This window comes from Cyphomyrmex costatus, unplaced genomic scaffold, assembly GCF_001594065.2.
Source record: "Cyphomyrmex costatus isolate MS0001 unplaced genomic scaffold, Ccosl1.0 scaffold124, whole genome shotgun sequence".
Lineage (NCBI taxonomy): Eukaryota > Metazoa > Arthropoda > Insecta > Hymenoptera > Formicidae > Cyphomyrmex > Cyphomyrmex costatus.
In genome coordinates this window covers 263,735-285,530 of record NW_017275218.1, presented here as the reverse complement: position 1 = coordinate 285,530, position 21,796 = coordinate 263,735, and the positions used below count along the sequence as shown (strand labels likewise).

At 32.1% G+C, this 21,796-nt stretch overlaps 1 protein-coding gene across 1 annotated transcript; it reads left to right on the top strand.

Annotated features, from left to right (window-relative positions):
* Positions 1–1,562: 1,562 nt before the first annotated feature.
* LOC108782366 (transcriptional regulator ATRX homolog) lies at positions 1,563–20,917 on the top strand. The gene is made up of 19 exons (XM_018550639.1): positions 1,563–1,650; positions 2,202–5,018; positions 12,773–13,098; positions 13,402–13,514; positions 14,738–14,868; positions 14,931–15,176; positions 15,251–15,464; positions 15,564–15,970; positions 16,094–16,392; positions 16,478–16,772; positions 16,999–17,303; positions 18,744–18,909; positions 18,990–19,337; positions 19,433–19,730; positions 19,788–20,015; positions 20,097–20,231; positions 20,297–20,374; positions 20,444–20,617; positions 20,696–20,917. Exons 1-19 carry the CDS (start codon positions 1,634–1,636, stop codon positions 20,795–20,797), a joined length of 6,699 nt encoding a protein of 2,232 aa, XP_018406141.1. The 5' UTR covers positions 1,563–1,633; the 3' UTR covers positions 20,798–20,917.
* The last annotated feature ends 879 nt before the right edge of the window (positions 20,918–21,796 follow it).

Genomic DNA, 21,796 nt, shown 5'->3' with positions numbered 1-21,796 from the left:
CGTAATCTTCTTATTTTATTTTAATTAATTTGATCTGCTTGAGAGCCATTCTATATCACGTATTTTAAATATTAGGTTAGTGCGAATGAAATGTCCGTTTTTCGTACTTTAAACTTCCCGCCTTTATAGTACATCTTTCTTTTACACAGATAGCGCTGGTATCTATAGGCCTGTTCTTTTTACCGAACTGGTGCACAGAGTGCAATAAGTTGAAGTGAAACAGATATACGTTTGTTTCATTTCAACTTATTGAACTGTATGTACCAGTTCAGACAGTGCAGGCAAAAAGAACAGGCCTTATATCATTTGAAAAGTACATGTCCTGCACACGGATTTAAATATGTAATTCCATTTGTTTACTACGGTATTAATTGTTGAAATTCGGATTTAACATGGAAAATAAAGAAATTCGTTTACTTGTACGAGTTTAAACTCGGTTATAGTGCGGCTGAGGCAATGCGAAACATTAATATTGCTTTCGATGAAGTTTTTTCTGCCAGTGAAAGAACGACGAAGCGTTAGTTCGACGAAAAGTTTCGGTTTAAAGGCATAAACCGCGACAATTAGCTTTGCAGGCGTACACTCTCCGTTATTATTGATGACGCCGTTTTAAAGAATATGATTGAAGCGAATTCAAGATTAATAGTTTGAAAGATTGCGGGAAGATTCAATATCGATCATTCTACTGTCATCCGACATTTAAAGGCCTTGAGAAAAGTGAAAAAGTTGAACAAATGGGTTCCGAGAAGGACAAGATGAGACGTTTATAGAGATCTGCACTTTTTTGCTTTTCCGACAAAATAATGATAGAATATTGCACATAATAATAACGTATGATGAAAAGTGGATACTTCACGACAACCGTTCTGTGCAATAGTTAGATGCGAATGAGTCTTCGAAACACATGTCAAAACCGGATCTTCATCCAAAGAAGATTATGGTGTCTGTATGGTGGTCAACTAAGACATTATTCGTTTATCAAACGAGGTGAGACCATGAACAATGATAAATACTGCCAGGAAATCGACATTATATACCAAAAGCTGCGCGTTCAACAGTCGACATTAGTCAATAGACACGGTGCGTTATTGCTTCACGATAATGTCAGACGACCACACATTCCGAAAAAAAGCCGAGCTGAAGTTCGAAATTTTTTCTCATCCTCCTTATTCTTCAAACATTTCACCAACGAATTATCATCTATTTAAACATCTGCATTGGTTTGTAGCTGACAAAGTTTTTCAAGAAGAAAAAGAAGTTAAAAATGTATTCCACGAATTTGTCAACTCTCGTTCTCCAGATTTTTTAAAGAATGGCATTGATGCACAAGTATTACATTGGCAGAAGTGTATTGAAGTAAATGGAGAGATTAGTTTATTAGTATAATATAAAATAAGTTTTAAGTTTGTCAAATAGAGATCTAAAGTTTAAATTAAAAAACGACCATTTCATTTGCACCAACTTAATATATTATAGTATTGTGATTATTTTACTATTTTCTTAATTAATCACTTAGGGATGTATAAAGAGAAATGTGAATCTATCGCTATTGGATGCAGCAAAGGATGATTGGGAATGTTTTACATGTGATCCTAAACCAATTTGGAACCTGAGAGCCATATGTGCTGCTGTAATGGATTCTGTCCCTAAGTAAGTATAATTAAGCATATAAAACTTTCTAATTTTTAATGACACTTTTATTTCTATACATTTCTTAAATATTTAAATGTTTGCTATGCATTTCTTTATTACACTTTTGTGATGTATGTATATGCACAGAATGTAGATATTACTAGCTAATTATTTTACGATTTTTTTTATGAAACTACACATTGAAACCTTTGCAAATAATAATGACTTGATAATTTTCTTAGAAATTAAGTTTGCATGTTTCAATGGTGATAAGTATATCATGCATTACTCTATATAATTTAATGTATAATTTAACGTTTTATTCATACTGTTAGTCCGTTCTGTTATATCATAAGATATTAGAAGAAGAAAATTCTATCTAAGCAAGATGAGCGAAAGTGAAGAGCAAAATAGAATTTATCGTGTTCTTGGCTACAGGACTGGCTGACAGATACTAAAAGTTTGAGAATAAACGAATTAAACAAAAATGGAGAATATGCATGTATACATACTTCGAATATGACTGGAAAAAGAGAGGATATATACATGGAATGGATCTTCTGTTTCAGAAAGGGTAACAAGAAAAGAAGCAACAAGATTGAAAAACGAATTTTACCATATGAAATGCAACGAATAGACAAAACGAGAAACATACAAAAAAACTTGAAAACTTTTTGTGACAAAGAGGATGACGAGTCTTCCGAAAAGTTATTTGTTTCTGCAAGATTCACGCAAAAACATCATCGTACAAATAATGTCTCGCTTCAGAAGAGAAGAATAGTAGATCCAACAGATTCATCCAGCGAAGATTCGTTTTACACAAACGAAAATTTGTCTAGCTCATCTAAAAGAAATAAACAAAATAAGAACGAGAGTGATCGAAAAGTGAAATCTGTACGGAATGTTTATTCTTTGCGGAAAGTTTCAAGATCAGTTGTAAAAGGAGAAAATATATTGAAGAATAATAAAATATTTAGTGATTCAAATAATGATTCTAGCGATACGTCATCGAATAAAACAAAAAAACATACAATTAAACATAATAGGTCTGAAAAAATATTGAAACCTAAAACAAATAATTGTTCTTCTGACAGTGAAAATGATGAGAATGATACAAATATAACATTAAGTGTATCCAAGAGGACTTCAAAAGATACTAGACAACAGAATAAAAAAATGAATAATTCTTATAATGCAAGATCGAGGGACAAGGCAAAAAAATATGATTCGACTAGTGAATCTGAAGATGAAAAACATATAAAACAATATAGGAGAAAACGCTCAGAAACGAGTCAGTCAATATCGCACATTAATGAAGAACGAAAACGTGACAAGTCATCGAAGCAGCAACTTTTTAATATTCAGGAAGATGATTCAGATAACAGTTCTAGTAAAGAATTTAAAACAATAAAACTTCATAAAGTGAAACACAAGTACTCTATGAGGCAATTGGCAGACTTGGATGTAGATTATACTAGGACACCTAAAAATTTTGCAAATGATAAGAGTGATAAAATCAATGAACAATCAAAACAAAATTTTAATGATATGGAAAAAATTGTAACGGACTGTAAAGAAATGTGTTCAAATTTTCAGATGTATATTGAAAGTATAGAACGATTACATGGCAAAGGAGATGAAGAAAAACTTATATTGAGATCTATAGAAAAAATTGATAAGTTAAGGATGACATTGAAAGAAAAGAGTAAGAGTTTAACAACTTCTTATCAGTCGTGGTCTAGGAATAGGAAAAAATCTACTGCAAAGCGATTAAATAAAGTTAGCGATAACAAAATCGCTAACTCTTCTGAAGAATCGTCTTCAGAAGAACATGAAAAACGTATAGAAGATGAGGATAAACACGTCTTTGATAATAAACAGAGTGGAAATAAGGCTGTGTCTGAATGTGATAGCGAAGAAATATTTTCAACAGATGAAACAAGATCACCAGAGAAAATAGTGAGTTCAGCAAAAACGGAAAAAGGTATAAATAACAATGAAACTAACATTAATGATGAAGATGGAATGTCAATTGACAAATCAAAGAATAATGATAAACATAATGTAGAAGTGCAAGATGATTCTCCTGAATTAAATTTAAAAAAGAAGATTAGCATGGAACGATCAAGTAAAAAGCAACTCTTTTCAGAATGCAATAAGAGCAACGATAAGACAAAACCGTTGAATAAAAATGAAAGTGAGATTGAAGATTCTCCTTCGAGAAATAGCGGCTCGAATATGGCATTAGAAAATGATCGAATAAATCAGTCAATAAAGAATATAATCAACGAGTCATCGGATATGTTCGACACATCTCTCGAAGATGCAGAAAAGAGCACAGCGGAGATCGAAACAAATTGTAGTAAAGAAGAGCTTTTACAAACGTTTAAAGATAACATTTTAAATCATCATAAAAATTCCTTACAAAGTGAAGTTTCAAACGAAAAAGAGAGGATATTTCTTAAAAAAAAAGATTTATCAAATCAAGATAATCAGGAAAACGCTATATCTGTAATCAAGGAAGTTAATAACGACTTAACACCATCCAGAAAAACGAATACAGATGACAACGACTCAACACCATCCAGAAAAACGAATACAGATGACAACGACTCTGTCGATGACGCTGAAACACTGGCAAAGAAAGCTTTGTTAGCAACTGACTCTGACACATTAGACAATGAAAATTACATAACTAACACAGCTAAGTCAACTAAAGTTTTATTCACAGATGATACTAATCAGATCGAAAGAAAACATGAATTAGAAGATAATGATTCTGATGTCAATAGCGTTAGTACAATAGTGCTTCCAACCTATACAAAAGATGCGAATATCAACTCTGAAAAAACTGTTGACACTGAAACGGAAATTGAAGCTAACGGGAAAAGCGATGATCAACCAGATAGAAAATCTCATAAAGAAATTAGCTCTTCAAAAGATGAAAATGATAGAGCTAATAAAGCTGCCAAAATATCTCTTTTAGAATCAAATTCGGACGATTCTACACTTTTGTCATTGGAATCGGAAAAATTCACCAATAAAAAGTCTGAGTCGGATTCTTCCAAGAAAAATGCCGAAGCGAAGCTGTCACTTCTAGCATCTTCCAGTGAAAACTCCAATTCTGAACCAACTTCGTCTGAAATGACAAATGTTTCGAAAAATATTAAACGTAATCGTGAGCTTGAGAGTGATGAAGAACATTTTGTTACTAGATCCAAGAAGAAAAGATTCAAACTCGATGAAAATCATCATTACAAAAATAATAAGAAATTGAGAATGTCCTGCAAAGTTTATTTAGTGCGATTGAGCACGGAAATTCTTAAACGCCACTCAGATACGTTAAAAAAGTCAAGAGAACGTCTGGAACGTAAGGAACTTGAAAGGTATCCAATATCTTCTGTAAAATCTGCATCTATTGTTTTGCATCGTTTGACATATTCGAATGGCTTATTATAGATTTTAAGTATATCATGATATAGAGTAGTTAGGATTTATAGTATGATTATACATACACTAGCAAAATTAAATTTTGCATAAAAGATATCTCGTTAAGTTTATTATATAACAATGGAAATTAATCAAAATAAATGTACTACATTATATTAGCATTATTTTTGTTTACGACTGAGGCATAATTTATAAAATATTTCAAAATATTTTTATTATATACTGTCAAAGATGCAGTCAAAACGAACATTTGTAATTCATACTTCGACTGAAAAATTTTTCTTTCATAAAATCTGCAAATAGATACGTACAGAAGTATAAAATTCATTTTCTTATCCAGTTTTTTTTTTTAAGCTGTTATATCTGAGTGATTATCTGAAAACATGGGTAATTCTGGGAACTTTTTGTAATTAAATAATTAAATAAATGGAATATTCCGATTTTTTTTAAAGTCTTTAATGTACATATCTTAAGCTTACTTTGAGATATGTATGATACATTAAAGACTTTAAAAAAATCGGAATATTCCATTTATTTAATTATTTAATTACAAAAAGTTCCCAGAATTACCTATGAGCATCAATATTATTATATTGCTCAATTTAATTCATAATATTACTACTCTAGTTCTGATTGCATTTCAAAACTAAAAATACTTCCGGTGCGCAGTTTACAATATTTGAATTGTGATATATAAATTCACATGGAATATTATTTTCTGATAATTATTTGTATTATTTAAATTAAAATATATATAACTTACCAAATTAAACAAAAATAAAAGCTCTACAGAATTAATCAGTAATAAATAATAGCAATAAGAGCCAAACATTAATGAATAGAATTTATTTTATTTCAGCATACATATAGCTTGGTTTACAATCCTTAACTCATTTATCCATCCATACACTCTATTAAATTTGTTTATATCGGTACTTATATCCTTTCTACTCTTACTACTCCTACCTCCTCTTTATTAATCTGCCTATTGTACATCTCTTACCCTATACTATCTTATTACTGTATTATTTCTCTATTTAACCTAAATCACAGCTCATTTCACAGCCCTATTCACAATTTTTGTATTTCTATCTTTTTATCTTTACTATTCCTATCTATATTCATAATTCTTAATTTTTTCACCTGTTATCAATATATCCTATCCTCTATTCTTTGCTCTCAAATCATTCCAATCTTTTCTGTTCCTATAGCTTCTTCCTTCCTCTCTTCTCTCCGCACAATTATCTCTATTTTTCCACAATCTCCTTAATTACTTCTCCTTTGGTCTTGTTCAAATTTTCCTCCCACAATTTACTTACAAGTAAATCTACCCCCCTACCCCTACCCAACTTACACTCTGATTTTGATGAGTTTTATCTGAAGAACAATATATTAAAAACTTTTTAGTATGTTATTCTTTAGATAAAAATAAACGACACATATTTTTTTATCCGGGCTTGTACACATTTTTAAGGGATGAAACACCTCTTTGAAAAAAATCGGTTTTTCTCTTTCAAAGCGAATAACTTTCAAAACTATAAAAAATTTCTAGAATAAAAATTGAATAATTTCAAGAGTACTTTATAATTATAATTTTTGTATACTTCCATCTCCATCCCTATTTTCAAAAATTTTTAAACTTTTCTATGACGAAAATTAAAGAGCATTTTTTGCTCTTTAATTTTGAAAACAACGGTGTATATAAATCACTTTCCGAAAAATCATTTTTCAAATATGAACGAAAACGTCTCTATGTAAGCGCTTTGTACGTGCGCGCGTGTACGAATACTTTAATTTTCATCATACAAAAGTATAAAAATTTTTTTAAATAGAGGTGAAGATGGAGGTATACAATAAATAAATAATTTAAAAAATTTGTTATAAAGTACTACTCTTGAAATCATTCAATTTTTATTGTAGAAATTTTTTTCTATCTCTTATAGTTTCTATCTTCAAGATATTCGCTTCGAAAGAGAAAAACTGATTTTTTTCAAACGAGCATTTCACCTCTTAAAAGTGCGTATCGGCCCATATAAAAAAATACGTTTCGCATATTTTTATCTGGAGAACAACATACTAAAAAAACTCAGCGAACATACTAAAAACTCATCAAAATCAGAGTATAACACTTGGGTAGATTTACTTGTTACGAGGGCAAGTCAATAAGTTTTTAGAAAAACATAGTAAAACACATTTTTTTTAATCGATTCATTTTTATTTTTCAACATAGTCTCCTTTCAGCTCGATGCACTTGATCCAACGATTCTCCAATTTTTTCAAGCCGTCCGAATAATATGATTTGTCCAACCCTTCAAAATAAGCTAGCTGTTTCGGCGATGAGCTGCTCTTTGGTGGTGAATCTCTTTCCTCCGAACCATTTCTTCAGGTTTGGAAACAGGAAATAGTCGCAGGGGACCAAATCTGGCGAATATGCTGGATGGGGAAGCAGTTCGTAGCGGAATTCGTTGAATTTGGTCATCGGTGCCGGGCACGTTTGAACCCGTGCATTGTCTTGATGGAAGAGTACTTTCTTCTTCGCCAAATGGAGACGTTTTTTCTTTAAAATGTTGTTGAAACCAATAAGACTGCGTAGTAATCGCCATTGATCGTTTGCTTCGATGGAAAGTAATCGATGTGAATTATACCGCGTGCATCTTAAAAAACTGTAGCCATCACCTTTCCGGTCGACTTCACGGTCTTCGCTTTCTTCAGAGCTGGTTCACCCGGTCAAGTCCATTGTTTTGACTGTTCCTTCGTCTCGGGTGTGAAGTAATGGATCCATGTTTCGTCCACAATAATGAATCGACGCAGAAATTCATTTAGATTACGTTGAAACGTCTCCAAACGTTGTTTCGAAATCGTCACACGGTCGCACTTATGGTCCATAGTGAGCAAACGCGATCTTGCCGATAGCTTTTTCATGCCCAATTGTTCGTGCAAAATTAAAATTACTATACCACGTGATGTACCTGTGGTCTCAATAAGCTCGCGCACTTTCACTCGTCGATCAGTCAGAACAATATCGTGGACTTTATCAATGATTTCTGGCGTAGCAGAATCAATTAGACGTCCCAAACGAGGTGCATCACGTGTGGATGTACGTACACATTTAAATTCATTCACCCAATTGTATACAGTCGCAAACGCTGGTGCAGATATGCTATGAACATTATCAGGCTCGGCTTTAATTTTTTTCGTCGTTAAACCTTTTATATGTAAATGTTTGATTACTGCACGAAACTCGTTTTTTTCCATTTTGCAAAAAATACAAAGGTTGTTCGCTCTAATCATCTACAGAAATGAAACTTCTCGATGAATTCCGCTCAAAATTTGACAGTAATCGGCTGAAAGATGCTACTTGTCAAAAAGTAATATGACATGACACTGCGAGTGCCCTCTGACAGATTTTCTAAGAACTTATTGACTTGTCCTCGTTAGTACTTTATTTCCTTTAATTTCTCACATTCTCTCATATGATGCTCCAGATTGTCCCTCCCTCTTCCACAACTACTTTCTTCTAGCCAAAACTTGTTGTCCTCTTCTAAATTTTCGTACCTTAAATTTATTAAAGCTCTCACTTCATCCCATCGTCTCGATTCTTTCAGATGTTTCTGTTTAAGATATGCTGGGATCCCGCAATCTAAACTTATTTCCATTTTCTTATTATACTTAGCTTTTATAATTTTACTTTCTCCCTACTATCTGTATCTCCCTCTTTCTCTTAAAATTCTTCTTCAAAACCTTTCTCTCCCACTTTCACTTTCCTCGCCTCTACTCTCAATCATTTCTATTTTAGTACCTTTCCCTTCTGTATGTATCGTCCCAATCATAGCACTTTTTTTTCCAGCATACCTTCACTAAATTCCCTACTCTCTGTTTTAATAAATAAAATGAACAATTCTAGATTATTCATAAATTAATTTCCGCTCGTATGATAATAAAACAAATTCTTAAATAGCATACCAGGTCAAATTATTTATTTGAATGAGCTAATAATAGATACTAAAATTAATTTTAAATAATCTTTACAAGTATAATTTTACGCAGAACGTTTTGACTTAGTCATCATCAGCCGCTCTGTTTTAATCTTTTTTCGTACCTTCTTGCCCTAATACCCCATTCTACTCTTAACTTATCCATAGCCAGTTTCCTCATTATTGTATATTTTGAGGTACTAAAGTCTAGGTTAAAAATCCATCTGATATAGGACCGATTGTTCTAGTTTTTGATAAAGTTTATCTGTTAGGTAAGTAGCAAGATTACTCAATCACGTGCGCGGATTGTCAGATTTACTTAACGGGTAAATTTTACCGAAAAATGGAACAATCGGCCCATAATCTATCATTATTTTTTCTAGTTCATCCTTCTCCCCAGTCCCATATCTCAACCCCGTAAGCCATTACATTCTGTACCAAGTATCTAAATAGTATCCATCTCTTAAAGTCATTTCGGTATATCCTCTCTCCTAACCCCCACATTCTACATAACTCCTTAATCTCGTAATCCTCCCATCCCCCTATTAATAATAAAACCTAAATATTTAAATTCTTGCACCTCTATTTCATTTCCATATTTCTGTCCTTTCTAACTTTTCGATTACATACCAGCACTTTTGTTTTTCCATGCATAATTCTCTCTAAACGCTTCTCTGCTAAAAACTTTTTAAGAGTGTCCATCATCCTGTAAAGCTATCCTATTTTTCGCCACTAATATTACGTCGTCCGCATATGCTAAATCCTATATTCTATCTCCTCCTAATTTCACCCTACCCATATATTCCTCGTCCTTAATTCAAAATCTAAATCCGTAAATATATATAAATTAAATAGGAGTGAACAAGCTCATCGCACATTCATCGGTATCAGGAGACGCGGTAGTGTCTCCGGCCATGTTAAAAAAACTATTAATTAATTTAAAAGTTAGTTTAAAAGATTAATAATAGACACTATAAGTCTCTTATTCCGAGCCACCAAAGTCAATTTTTCGGGGGTGCATAACTACAATAAAATAAAAAAAATTTTGAATCGAACGTTATGTCCTGAAAGGTGGTATCGCCATGAGTAATTTAAGCCAAAAAAGTTTTAAATCTGTTAAGCCATTCTGGAAATACAAGCGATCGACAATTGATACATTTGCAACCTACTCACTTATTCACCTGCTCGCTCAATCGTTCGATCACTTGTTTACTTACTCATTCCCTCACTCACGGTGTTACTTAATATATTAAAAAAAAAAAACCTACAGAATCTGAAAAATTTGAGACCGATGTGATTAAAATTGGCCGCATAATTCTCAAAATATTCAGTTATCAAGGCATACAGTATGTAAGAAAAGTAAATAAATAGTTTGCTATGTAACAAAAAAGCATTTAAGTAATATTTATTGATATTACATGAAGATACTTAAGTAATAACATTAACAAAATTTTTATTACTTTATAATTTACTTTAAAAAAAATAAATAAAAGGGCAGAACATGTTATAAACGCATATTACAAAAGTAAAAGAACAAAAACATAAACAAATTAATATTCACAACGATTGCCATTTTGCAATGACATTTTTGCCAATTGATCTAGTAAGGAAAGCGTATATTTTCTACATTCTTCGACAGTGATGAATAGTTGTCATTTTTTCTATTAACATCTGTAATTCCGCGACTTAATAAAATTGTTATAATGTACTTGTAATTACGTAAATAGCTTTATGTAATATCAATAAATATTTCTTCACCCGTGCACGTAAATTGCCCTACACCTTAACGCTTTTGCGTGCAGTAAATAGCCAATACCTGAAGCCGTTAAGTTATTTCTCTAATTCCACTCTTCTGCGCAAAAACGTTGATGTATAGGTCACATTACGACGAGCACTTGTAAAGAAAAATTCTATGTGTATATAGCGAGTGGGGGCATATTTGTTTATAGATCGACACGAATGCGCTTACGCACTCGCTTCGCTCGCGCCCGTCCCCACAATAAACAACATTCCCCCCACTGTTACACAATGTACTATTAAATTTATTGTATAAAGTTAGACATTTAACTTTACTTAAATACTTCTATGTTACAACCCGAACTGTTTACTTACTTTTGTTACATATTGTATATTTAATTGTAAAATATGTATAATGAATACAAATTTATTCATTTAATTTGGACCGAAATGAAATTTCAGTCTGGTTACGATCACGGTAACAGGCTGTACCCAATTTTCGGTTCCGGTTTCAATTCTACTGATAACGGTTTCGGTCTTTTTCGGTTTTTTCTGATCTTTTTCACTTTCTAAGGGTTGGCTTTTAACAGGTCGTAATCTGTTAATTTTTTCCGTAAGAATTGACTAATTACAGTCAAATGAGAGGAGAATAATCGACTATGATTGGTCAATTCTTACAGATTACAGAAAAAGTTAATAGAATACGGCTTATTATAAACCAATTCTGAGGCTGACCGTCCCATGGAGCGCGTTAATCTATAGCGAAACGGAATAGCGAGACTAAGGGCTGCCGCACACAAAATTCCGTGACTGTAAGACGTAAACTTAAGCCGATGAGCCAATCAGGATATTGTTTTAGGTTACGTAATCTAACGGAAATGGAAATAACAGTGAACTTATCTATAACCTCGCAACATGACAAGTTTCAACCAGTAATAATTGTAGAGCTGTGATTTGTCTCGTTGTTCCGTCCCGCTGTACATTTCCATAGGATGTCAGCTTAATCTTTTCTGAGCTCCATGCACCCCAAGTCAATCAGCGCAATTCGTGGTGAGTTGACGATTCTCTGATTATAGACTATGCATGCATAACGTATTGTTCTCGTGTTCACGACCGTACATACTGAGAAGTTGAATTTTGAACCGAAAACAGGATTAAAATCGAACCGAAAAACATCTTCGATCTGGTTACCGTTTCGGTCCATTAGCCTGCACAATATTTCGGTCCGAGTCCCTGGGTTTAATACACACTTCCATAAATCGACAATTATTTGGAATTAAAGAAATGGGGGGAAAAGGGGGGGGGGGGGAGTGAGTAAATAAGTGTGTGTAGTATTTCAAAAAATGGTATCTATAATTTTTCTGTGATCTTAAAGATTTTGTATATTATGAACTTAATATTATTTATAATTTTTGCTTTTATAGTGCCTGAAAAAAATTTACACATTATATAATAAATTTTTCATGTAACAAAGGACCTTTCATCAGTCTTACGAGAAAAATGTCTGCGGTTTTGGCTAATTTTTGGATATGTGTAGTTCTCTTCATTCTGAACAAATGTTTCATGAGCACAACTTGATCCTATGAGCCGTTTCCGCACTACAAACCTTGAAAGATTTCGATTTAATGTTCAAGTGCAGTAGTATTCAAGTATATAGTCATCATCAACACATAATTATCAGAGAGTGTTTGGAGTCATTAAATGCTACGGGAGTAAAGAATAGTCCTTATTTCTACTAACACGCTCACATGCACATTCGACCGAACTGGACCTTTCAAGGCTTGTAGTGAGGAAACGGCTCATAGGATCAAGTTGTGTTCATTGAAACATTTATTCAAAATGAAGACAACTACAACATATCTGCCAAAAATTAGCCAAATCTGTAAAAAAACATTTTCTCATAAGATTGGCGCGGGGTCCTTTAATTTATTATTAATTGGTTATTATCCAAAGTACCGTATTTCCATTATCCTTTACAGTCTTCTTAATCTGGATAAACTTGAAAAGAGTTCCAAAAAAAATACAAAGAAAGATTCTGATTCGTTGACAGACAACGATTCGTCCTCGAAGGTTTTAAAAAACTCAAACAAAAAGAAAAAGACTAAAGAAAAATCTTTGATGGATTATTTGGATAAAATAGAAAACGAGGATGCAATTGAAACGGCAAGTGTAGATATGAATTTTGATACTGAAGAATTAGTTCATCAAATGAATGTAGACGATGTAACTATCTCTAATGAAGCTCTTATATCAGAGGCAGATAGAATAGCAAAAGAAAATCTGTTAAATTCCTCTGATTCAGTCGGTAAGCAATTTGGTATTAATTAAGTAAGAAATATTATACAAACAACATTTTTTAATAATTGGATTTACTCTATAATATCTTCTATATAATAATCAAGATTGCTTTTGTTTAGTTTTTATTTTTTTATTGTTCATTTGACTTGAATTTCTCATATAAATCTAATCTTGTTGAAAATAACGAGTAATATTTTTTTTTAATTTTTATGTTTGAATCTTTCAATGTTAAAAGTAATTATACATTATTTACAATCACGTATATAATATTTTTATCATGAATATTATATTATATGTTATTTAAACTTAGACAAAGAAGTGGACAGTGATTGTAGCATAAAGAATGATGATATAAGAGAAAAAGAAGAGAACAAGAAAAAGAAATATCGGGAGAAATCTGAAGACAAAACTTCGAAAAATGATGTAAGACATTTTATTATTTAATAAAAAAATCAATAGAGAGAATACATAAATAGGGTATTTGGTAAATACCGTTTAAAATGATTGAGATATTCAGACTCAATAGTCTGGACTATTGTATACTATCAATAGATAGTTAATACTATATGCGTATTCAATCAGTATTCAATAGTCCAGACTATTCTTTTTAACAGTAGTGGAGACCCCCCGCAGGGGGGCCGGAACCTACTGTATTCACTCGTACAACATAAAGCGACATGGAAGTTGCGAGCTCATTCGCAGAAAAAGAGGTGGAGTAAGAGTTGTTTCGCATGAATACAGTAGGTTTCACTATTGTTAGAAAATTACTTCAACGCTTAATATCTGAAAAACTATAACAGATCGCCACTTAGTTGTTAAGGCAAAGTTGCTCAGAATCAGGACCTTGACAACATATGTCAAGATCAAGGTCATCGGAGCTAGGTCCCCTAAAGTACATAATTACCAAAAATGCTTCTGAATTATTGATTATTATATCGCAATTATTAATTATTATATCTTATTAATTAAAACGAGGTGAAGGACAATAAGAGTCAATTCGTAAGTAAACAAGAAAGCGATTATAACATTAAAAATATAATATGAATTTAAAAAAAAAAAAAATACAATAAAATACTTAGCCGCTTTTGACAATATTAAAAATTAGAATATCAGTCAATATATAATAATATAAAAAAATCGTTCGATGTAATATGTCGTGCCGTTCGTGCCGTAACAAGTTTCGACTCTTGGTTTGAGTTCTCTTTAGACGTTCAACAAAAATTCCTTATTTCCACATAATTGAGACAAAACATTTCTCACTGACTCCTCGATTTCTCCCTTCGTTACACAACATTGGCAATACAAGATGGCAAAGTCGTATATTGAAACAATGTATCTGTAACTTGGCATGAGAACAAAATCAAAAAATGTGAAAATAATGAAATTCAAAAAGAAATGTCTAACTCACCAACGAAAACGATTTGTCAGTTTACAATACGAAAGTTAAATAAAATAAAAGAAGTCATAGAGTAAAATGAACATAAAAGTAATAACACAAAACATTTACTTACGAATTGACTCTTATTGTGTCCTTCACCTCGTTTTAATTATTATTTTCATATAAAGAGTCCTTCAATTTTAATTTTATTTATATCTTATTACACAAAATAAGCAAAAAATGTAATTCTTCTGTCAAAATCTTTTAGAAAAAAGATAAAAGCGATTGGAGGAGAGACACGATATTGAGAACGGTATTTTCTGACTCTGATTCCGATGCTGAAAGAGAAAAATGGGAGAAAAAACAAGAAAAAATTGAAAATAAATCTAAAGGGAATAAGTAAGTTATTTATTTTATCTTATTTTAGAAACTACGTACGATCTTATTTTTCTTTGCAGCAGTGATTCTGACGACAAAGCAAAATTGGTTAAATCTAAAAAGAAGAAGAGGATGTCCGGACGAAGAATCATTGATTCGGATTCAGATGTTAAAATAATGGATGTAGATTCTGATAGTTCTTCTGAAATTTCAAGTGTACAAAATTCAAGCGAGTCAGATAACACGAAAAAAGAAAAAAAGAAATTGAAATGGATTAAAAGACGTAAACGCAGTAATTCATCAGATACGGATTCTTCACTTGCAGAGAAGTAAATTAACATATATTATGTTCATCTATTTTATTTCTGTCTATTCTGTACGCTTTAGCTTATATAATTTATAGACCAAAACCAAAACGAAAGCGTATAAAAAAAATGGCATCTGACAGTGATAGTAGTGACGTAGAAGTGATAAACTCGCAAGGATCTACACCCGGTCAAAGTGGTCGAAAAAATATACGGAAAGTTTTGAAGGACAAGCAAGTAGCGGAAGATACAAAACTAGCCGCTAAAGAAGAGGAGGAAAGACTTAAACGTATCGCTGATCGTCAAGCTCTGGTATATCCCGCAATCATGTTAACAATTTCCATTTATCACTAACATGTTTATATATATATATATATATATATTATACGTAGATATTTTTTTATTATATAGTACAATGAAATGTTTGAGATGAGACTTGCCGGTGAAGAAAAAGTAGACAAATTAGTTTTAGACTTCGATACAGAAACGAAGCAGGAACTCATTACTGTACATAAGGAATTGGTGAAACATCTGAAGCCGCATCAAGCGCAAGGCATCAAATTTATGTGGGACGCTTGTTTCGAGTCTCTAGAAAGGGTGGACACTACATCCGGATCTGGATGTATAATCGCGCATTGTATGGGTTTGGGTAAAACGTTACAGGTGATTACTCTGACGCATACACTTCTCACTCACGACGCGACAAAGATTAAGACGGTACTGGTAGTTTGCCCATTAAGCACGGTACTTAATTGGAAAAATGAGTACAATACATGGCTGAAGGATTTGGATGATATCGAAGTGTACGAACTGACAAAGTGGGTATTTGATACTCAACATTTACCAGTTGTTTTATTATATTATTTATAACTGTTATCTAAAGAATGTAATACAATTTTGCAATTAAAGTCTTCATTGTTTAAATAAAAAAATATTTCCAGATTTAAGAAGAATTTTGAGAGGAAATATCAACTGCAGAGATGGCAAAACACCGGTGGTGTGATGATCATTGGCTATGAAATGTTCCGTAATCTTACGGGTCCAAATAAAAATATTCGAAAAAGTATGAAGGAAATTATGTTGGAATGCCTAGTTGATCCAGGTGCTGATCTTATTGTTTGTGATGAAGGCCATTTATTAAAAAATGAAGATACTGCATTAAGTAAATGCATGAGAAGCGTGAAGACAATGAGACGTATAGTACTTACTGGGACACCTTTACAGAACAATTTAATAGAATGTAAATATCTTATAAAACTTATTTTTGTAATTGTTTATTTTTTTTTTTTAAATATTTTACATCTCTTTAATTATATATTTTGCAGATCATTGTATGGTACAGTTCGTGAAACCCAATTTGTTGGGTACAAAGAAAGAATTTTCAAATAGATTTGTAAATCCAATAACAAACGGTCAGTGTGTTGATTCTACTGCTTTTGACGTTAATTTAATGAAGAAACGCGCACACGTGTTGCACAAAATGTTAGAAGGTAGCGTGCAAAGATTCGATTACTCCGTGCTTACGCCGTTCCTGCCACCCAAACAGGAATATGTTATTTTTGTCAGACTGACAGATATTCAAATTAAAATGTATCAATATTACCTAGAAAATTTTGCCAAGTGAGTCTCTTAAAAATCTTATATCTTTGTTATGCTTTCTTGTTTAAATTACTTAAAATACAATTATTAAATTAATTGTATTACTTTATATGATTGAGTACATTATTTTGCATAAATTATCATTTTTATATTAAAAAATTACATAAAAATGATTTAAAATGCAATTATCAAGTTAAATTGACTGTATTACTTTGTTTGATTGAAAATATTATTTTTCCTCCTATAGACGTCAATTTGGTTCAGGAAGAAGCCATCTTTTTGCTGATTTTCAAGCATTACAAAGAATCTGGACGCATCCCATAGTTCTACGTCTAAATGCAGAGAAAATAGAAAAAGCAAATGAGAAAAAGGAACTTTCTAGCGATTCAGCGGGTTCGTTAAAAGATTTCGTTGTTGATGGTACTACCGATGAAGAGAGTACCAGTAGCAACGATTCGAGTGATGACAGTGATGTTCAGGCGATCGATGATAAAAAAGACGAAAAAGAACAAACATCTGTTTTTAAACGTAAAACAAGAAATAATCCTATCGGTAAGTTTCCATAATACAAGAACGTTGATTTACGTCCTTTATTCATACTGGTTGCAATCGCTGAAAAATTGCGCTGCTATTATGTAATAAAAGTCATGTTAGATTTTCAATTGTGGTTTTAATTTTGTTTAATTTCATTTAATTTCATTTTTTTTTTGTTTAATTTTGTTTAATTGTTTAATTTCTGAGTAATTTTAATTAAGTTTGTCGATGTCAAAACTCTGGGTGAAGATAGCTTCACCCTATGGTAGCCCTCGCAAATTTAGCAACGGCAGGAATATACAGGGTCAGGCATTTAAAACAGATCACCTAAATAACTCACTTGTTTTACAACAATAGAAGGAAAAGTATCAAACAAAATAGGCAAAGGTCAAACCTATTTTTTTAAATGGAATGATGTTTTTTTAATTTTCCATTCAATTATTTTCCATTATTGCTCTATCAAAATGTAAATAAAAAACATTCCATTTAAAAAAAACAGGTTTGACCTTTGCCTATCCTTTACGCCTCCACCTACAATACAATTATTAACATCACATTATGTGCCCCTTGAAACCAAGCAACTTTTGTTTGATACTTTTTCTTCTATTGTTAAAAACAAGCGAGTTATACAGGTAACTTGTTTTAAATGTCTCACCCTGCAGTAACGTTCATGCAGCCTGCTTTATATTTTTGTGCACTTTACATTGTGACGCTACCACGTCGCTTGATTATTGCATTTAAAAAAATAAAACTTGTTGAAAATATTAAAAAAAGATAATTTAAAACTTATTAAAGTCATATAGATTTTTTTATACAAAATGATAGTATGTATATAGCATAGTAAAAGTGTAAAATTTAGTAAATACATATACACTTGCTAGTCATTGAGTGAGTTCAAGTCGATAAAATGGCTAGGTCTATTTGTCGAGTAATTAAACATGACTGGTTGGATCCACAGGCAGGAACCAATCATATACTCGGCAAGCATGGCCAATCATTTTATCGTCTTAAACTTGCCCATTAGTTGCGGTCAGCAAATTTAATAGTTAAATGAGCGCTCGTTGCTATTGATATATTCCTCTAATGGCCGATTGTTCCATCTTTTGGTAAAGTTTATCTATTAGGTAAGTAGCAAGATTACCTAATCACGTGTGCGGATTGTCAGATTTACCTAACAGGTAAACTTTACCGAAAGATGGAACAATCGACCATAAATCTGCCTTTAGAAATCTACTCTTAAATGTTGTTACGTTCTTTACTGGACATTCTATACATATAGGGTTTCTGCATACTTATGCACTTGGCTACTACTTTTTATCTTGTAATCTAACAGATATACATTTATTGAATTAACACTTTGACAGTCACACATACATCTCAATCAAACACTCATACTTAAACGGCTTAAACCAAACACAAAAATAATGTAAATAAAAACATACTAAATTAATTTTTTAGAAGAAGAATCAACGGAACAGATTAAAGAGAATCCAGAAACAGAATCCCTTACAGACTGGTGGTTGCAGTTTGTACAACCTGAGCATTTTGACGATGTAAGAACGTCAGCTAAACTATTACTTCTCTTTGAAATTCTAAAGGAATGTGAACAAATCGGTGATAAAGTGTATGTATATTTTGTATTTAACTTTTTAGTAAATAATTTTTACATTGCTATTTATTATTGTATTACTGATTATTTTATAGGCTCGTATTCTCTCAATCTCTATATTCTCTCACATTAATCGAGGAATTTTTAAGAAAAATAGATGATCAGACTCAGAATGGTGCATCTTGTGACACTCTTGATAATCATACCGGAAGTTGGTCTTTAGGACTCGATTACTTTCGATTGGACGGTCAGACTTCGCCTGAAAATCGAAATATGTGGTGTAAGATATTTAATAGACCCACCAATATGAGAGCAAGATTATTCCTCATATCCACACGCGCTGGAGGATTAGGAATAAATTTAACTGCAGCAAATAGAGTGATTATATTTGACGCCAGTTGGAATCCCTCTCACGACGTACAAAGCATATTTCGGGTATACAGGTACTTCTGTTGACGTTTTTCATTGTCTAATCCTTTTCTTATAATTATATATTTCAAATCGATCGTTTTTGATTTATCGATACAACGATCAACAGATTTGGACAAAAAAAGCCGTGTTACGTATATCGATTTCTCGCTGCGGGAACCATGGAGGAAAAAATTTACAATCGTCAAGTTACGAAACTGTCGCTTTCATGCCGTGTAATTGACGAACAACAAATCGAACGACATTACAGCAATCACAATTTAAACGAGTTGTATACGTTTGAGGGATATGATAAAGAAAAACCTACATTAAATTTACCTAAAGATAGACTATTAGCGGAGATATTTTTAAAGTTCAAGGATGTTGTAGAAAATTATCACGAACATGACTCTCTATTGGAAAACAAGGTGAGAAATATTTTTTTCTTTTGTATAGAAAGGATGTTTATGTGACGAATTTAACAGGCGGAAGAAGAATTAGACGAAGAGGAACGCAAACAAGCTTGGTTAGAATATGAAGAGGAAAAAAAAGGAAAACCAGTAATACATCCGATGATGAATCCAATAATAGTAAATCAAAACAATGCGTTTCTACAGCAATTAATAATGATGAGAAATTCCATACAGTCTAACATGCTTTCTCAAAATGTGTTGAATGAATATGAAAATCTCCAACAACTTATTCGTAAAGATGTAAGCCCTTAATACTATTATAAGTGTTCAAGTCAATTTACTCAAGTGAGTAAATTATTTATAATTTTGACTAATTTGCAGTATCCGAATGCATCACCGGAACAACAGAAAATGATAACAAATCGAGCCTTTACGGAGATGTACGATTATTGGGAGAAACAAGCAACGCTAGGCAATAACCAACCTGTACAATTAATACAAAATCCAATTTTGCCGGTAATAATTTATTTTACTGTAATAAAATGTAATGCGTATAGTTTTTATAACACAATATTTTATAGAATTTTCAACAAAGACCACAAGCCCCGAATTTTCAACAAAGGCCACAAATTCCGGCAACGAGCAATCTTCACATAAATGTAAATGTTTATTTATGTATGTATATTGAGTCGTACATTTTTTTTGTAATATTTTATATTTTCTTGTAGCAAGTCTCGCAGTTGAACCAATTGCTTTCGGGGCAATCGATGAATTATATGAACTCGCAGCATCCTGCGCAACTAAGTGATGCACAAAAGGGAGTTGTACTTCCAAATTTATTTATAAAACAGAGTATCTCGTCAAATAATAATAGAAGCGGAATCGCGGACCAGGATGTAGAGGTACAGTACTTACACTACATAATTATTTTGTTTGAATATGATGATTCCTAAATGTAATTATGCTATTTAAATTTATAGATTCCTACTACAAGTAATACAGGAACAACACGTCAGAGCGAGATGAGTAGCGTACAAATAGCTGCGCAATCAAGTGATAACAGTAAAATCCAGGAGGAGTAAAAAATTCTATATAAATATTTTATATGAATTATTTCATAAGATAGTATTATCTGTAGATCTATATAAATCTTGATTATAAATCGTATTATAACCCCACATTATCAATTGAAAAAGAAATACGCACACTGTATACGAAGATAGTATTTATATTTTCTGTTAATTTCCTATGTAAGTAAAAATAATACTGTGTGTTAAGATTAATAATATTTGTATAATCACAGATCTATGTGCATGTAGACAAGTTGTGCGTTGTATATTTCAAGATTTAATATATGTAGGATAATACAGGATGAGGCACTTAAAATAGGCCTAAATGAAACTTACATTTTTTAAAATAGTTTGAAAGAAATAATTTAAATAAACCTTGTTTTTCTTGGATGTCCCTCTTCAACTCGACAAATATTGTTTAAAGTATTTTTTCTGTTTTTTATTTTAAAAAAAAGTTATTCAAATGAGTTTTAAGTGCCTTGACCTTGCATAAGATCATATATATTTAAGGATATACAGTGTCCGTCAAAAGTCCCGGGTAAATGTTAAGAAAAGGGGAGCCACCTCCGATGATCTCGATCTTGACGATATGTTGTCAAAGTCGTGACCCTTAGTGAGCCGGTTGACGCACCCTGTAGTAGAAATAAAATGTAATTTTTCAAACTTTTCGTTCATAACTTTTTAACGGACAGCGACCGCCACCTAAAACCTAATGGAGGTCACTCAGAATCACGACTTTTATACAACATATGTCAAGGTCATCAGAGGTGGCTCCACTTTTCTTAATATTTACCAAGTCCCGGACTACCTGAATAATGTTTGATGGATTAAAATGGCCCACCCTGTATAACGAGGCTGTATTTTATAGGGTACGAAAGATATTTAAGAAAAACTCGTATAGAGAGAGAAAGAAATAGTTTTTACGTATATTATAAAACTTTTACCGATATTTTACTTAAGAATCACTTAAAAAATTCATTTTTTAATTCATTAAATTTATATTGTTAAGGG

What these genes read in the sequence shown, in the direction of transcription:
- LOC108782366 (XM_018550639.1), top strand. An exon ending in AACAAGAAATAATCCTATCG is followed by an intron (nt 17,304 to 18,743) that starts GTAAGTTTCCAT and finishes TTAATTTTTTAG; the next exon opens with AAGAAGAATCAACGGAACAG. An exon ending in TCGCGGACCAGGATGTAGAG is followed by an intron (nt 20,618 to 20,695) that starts GTACAGTACTTA and finishes TTAAATTTATAG; the next exon opens with ATTCCTACTACAAGTAATAC.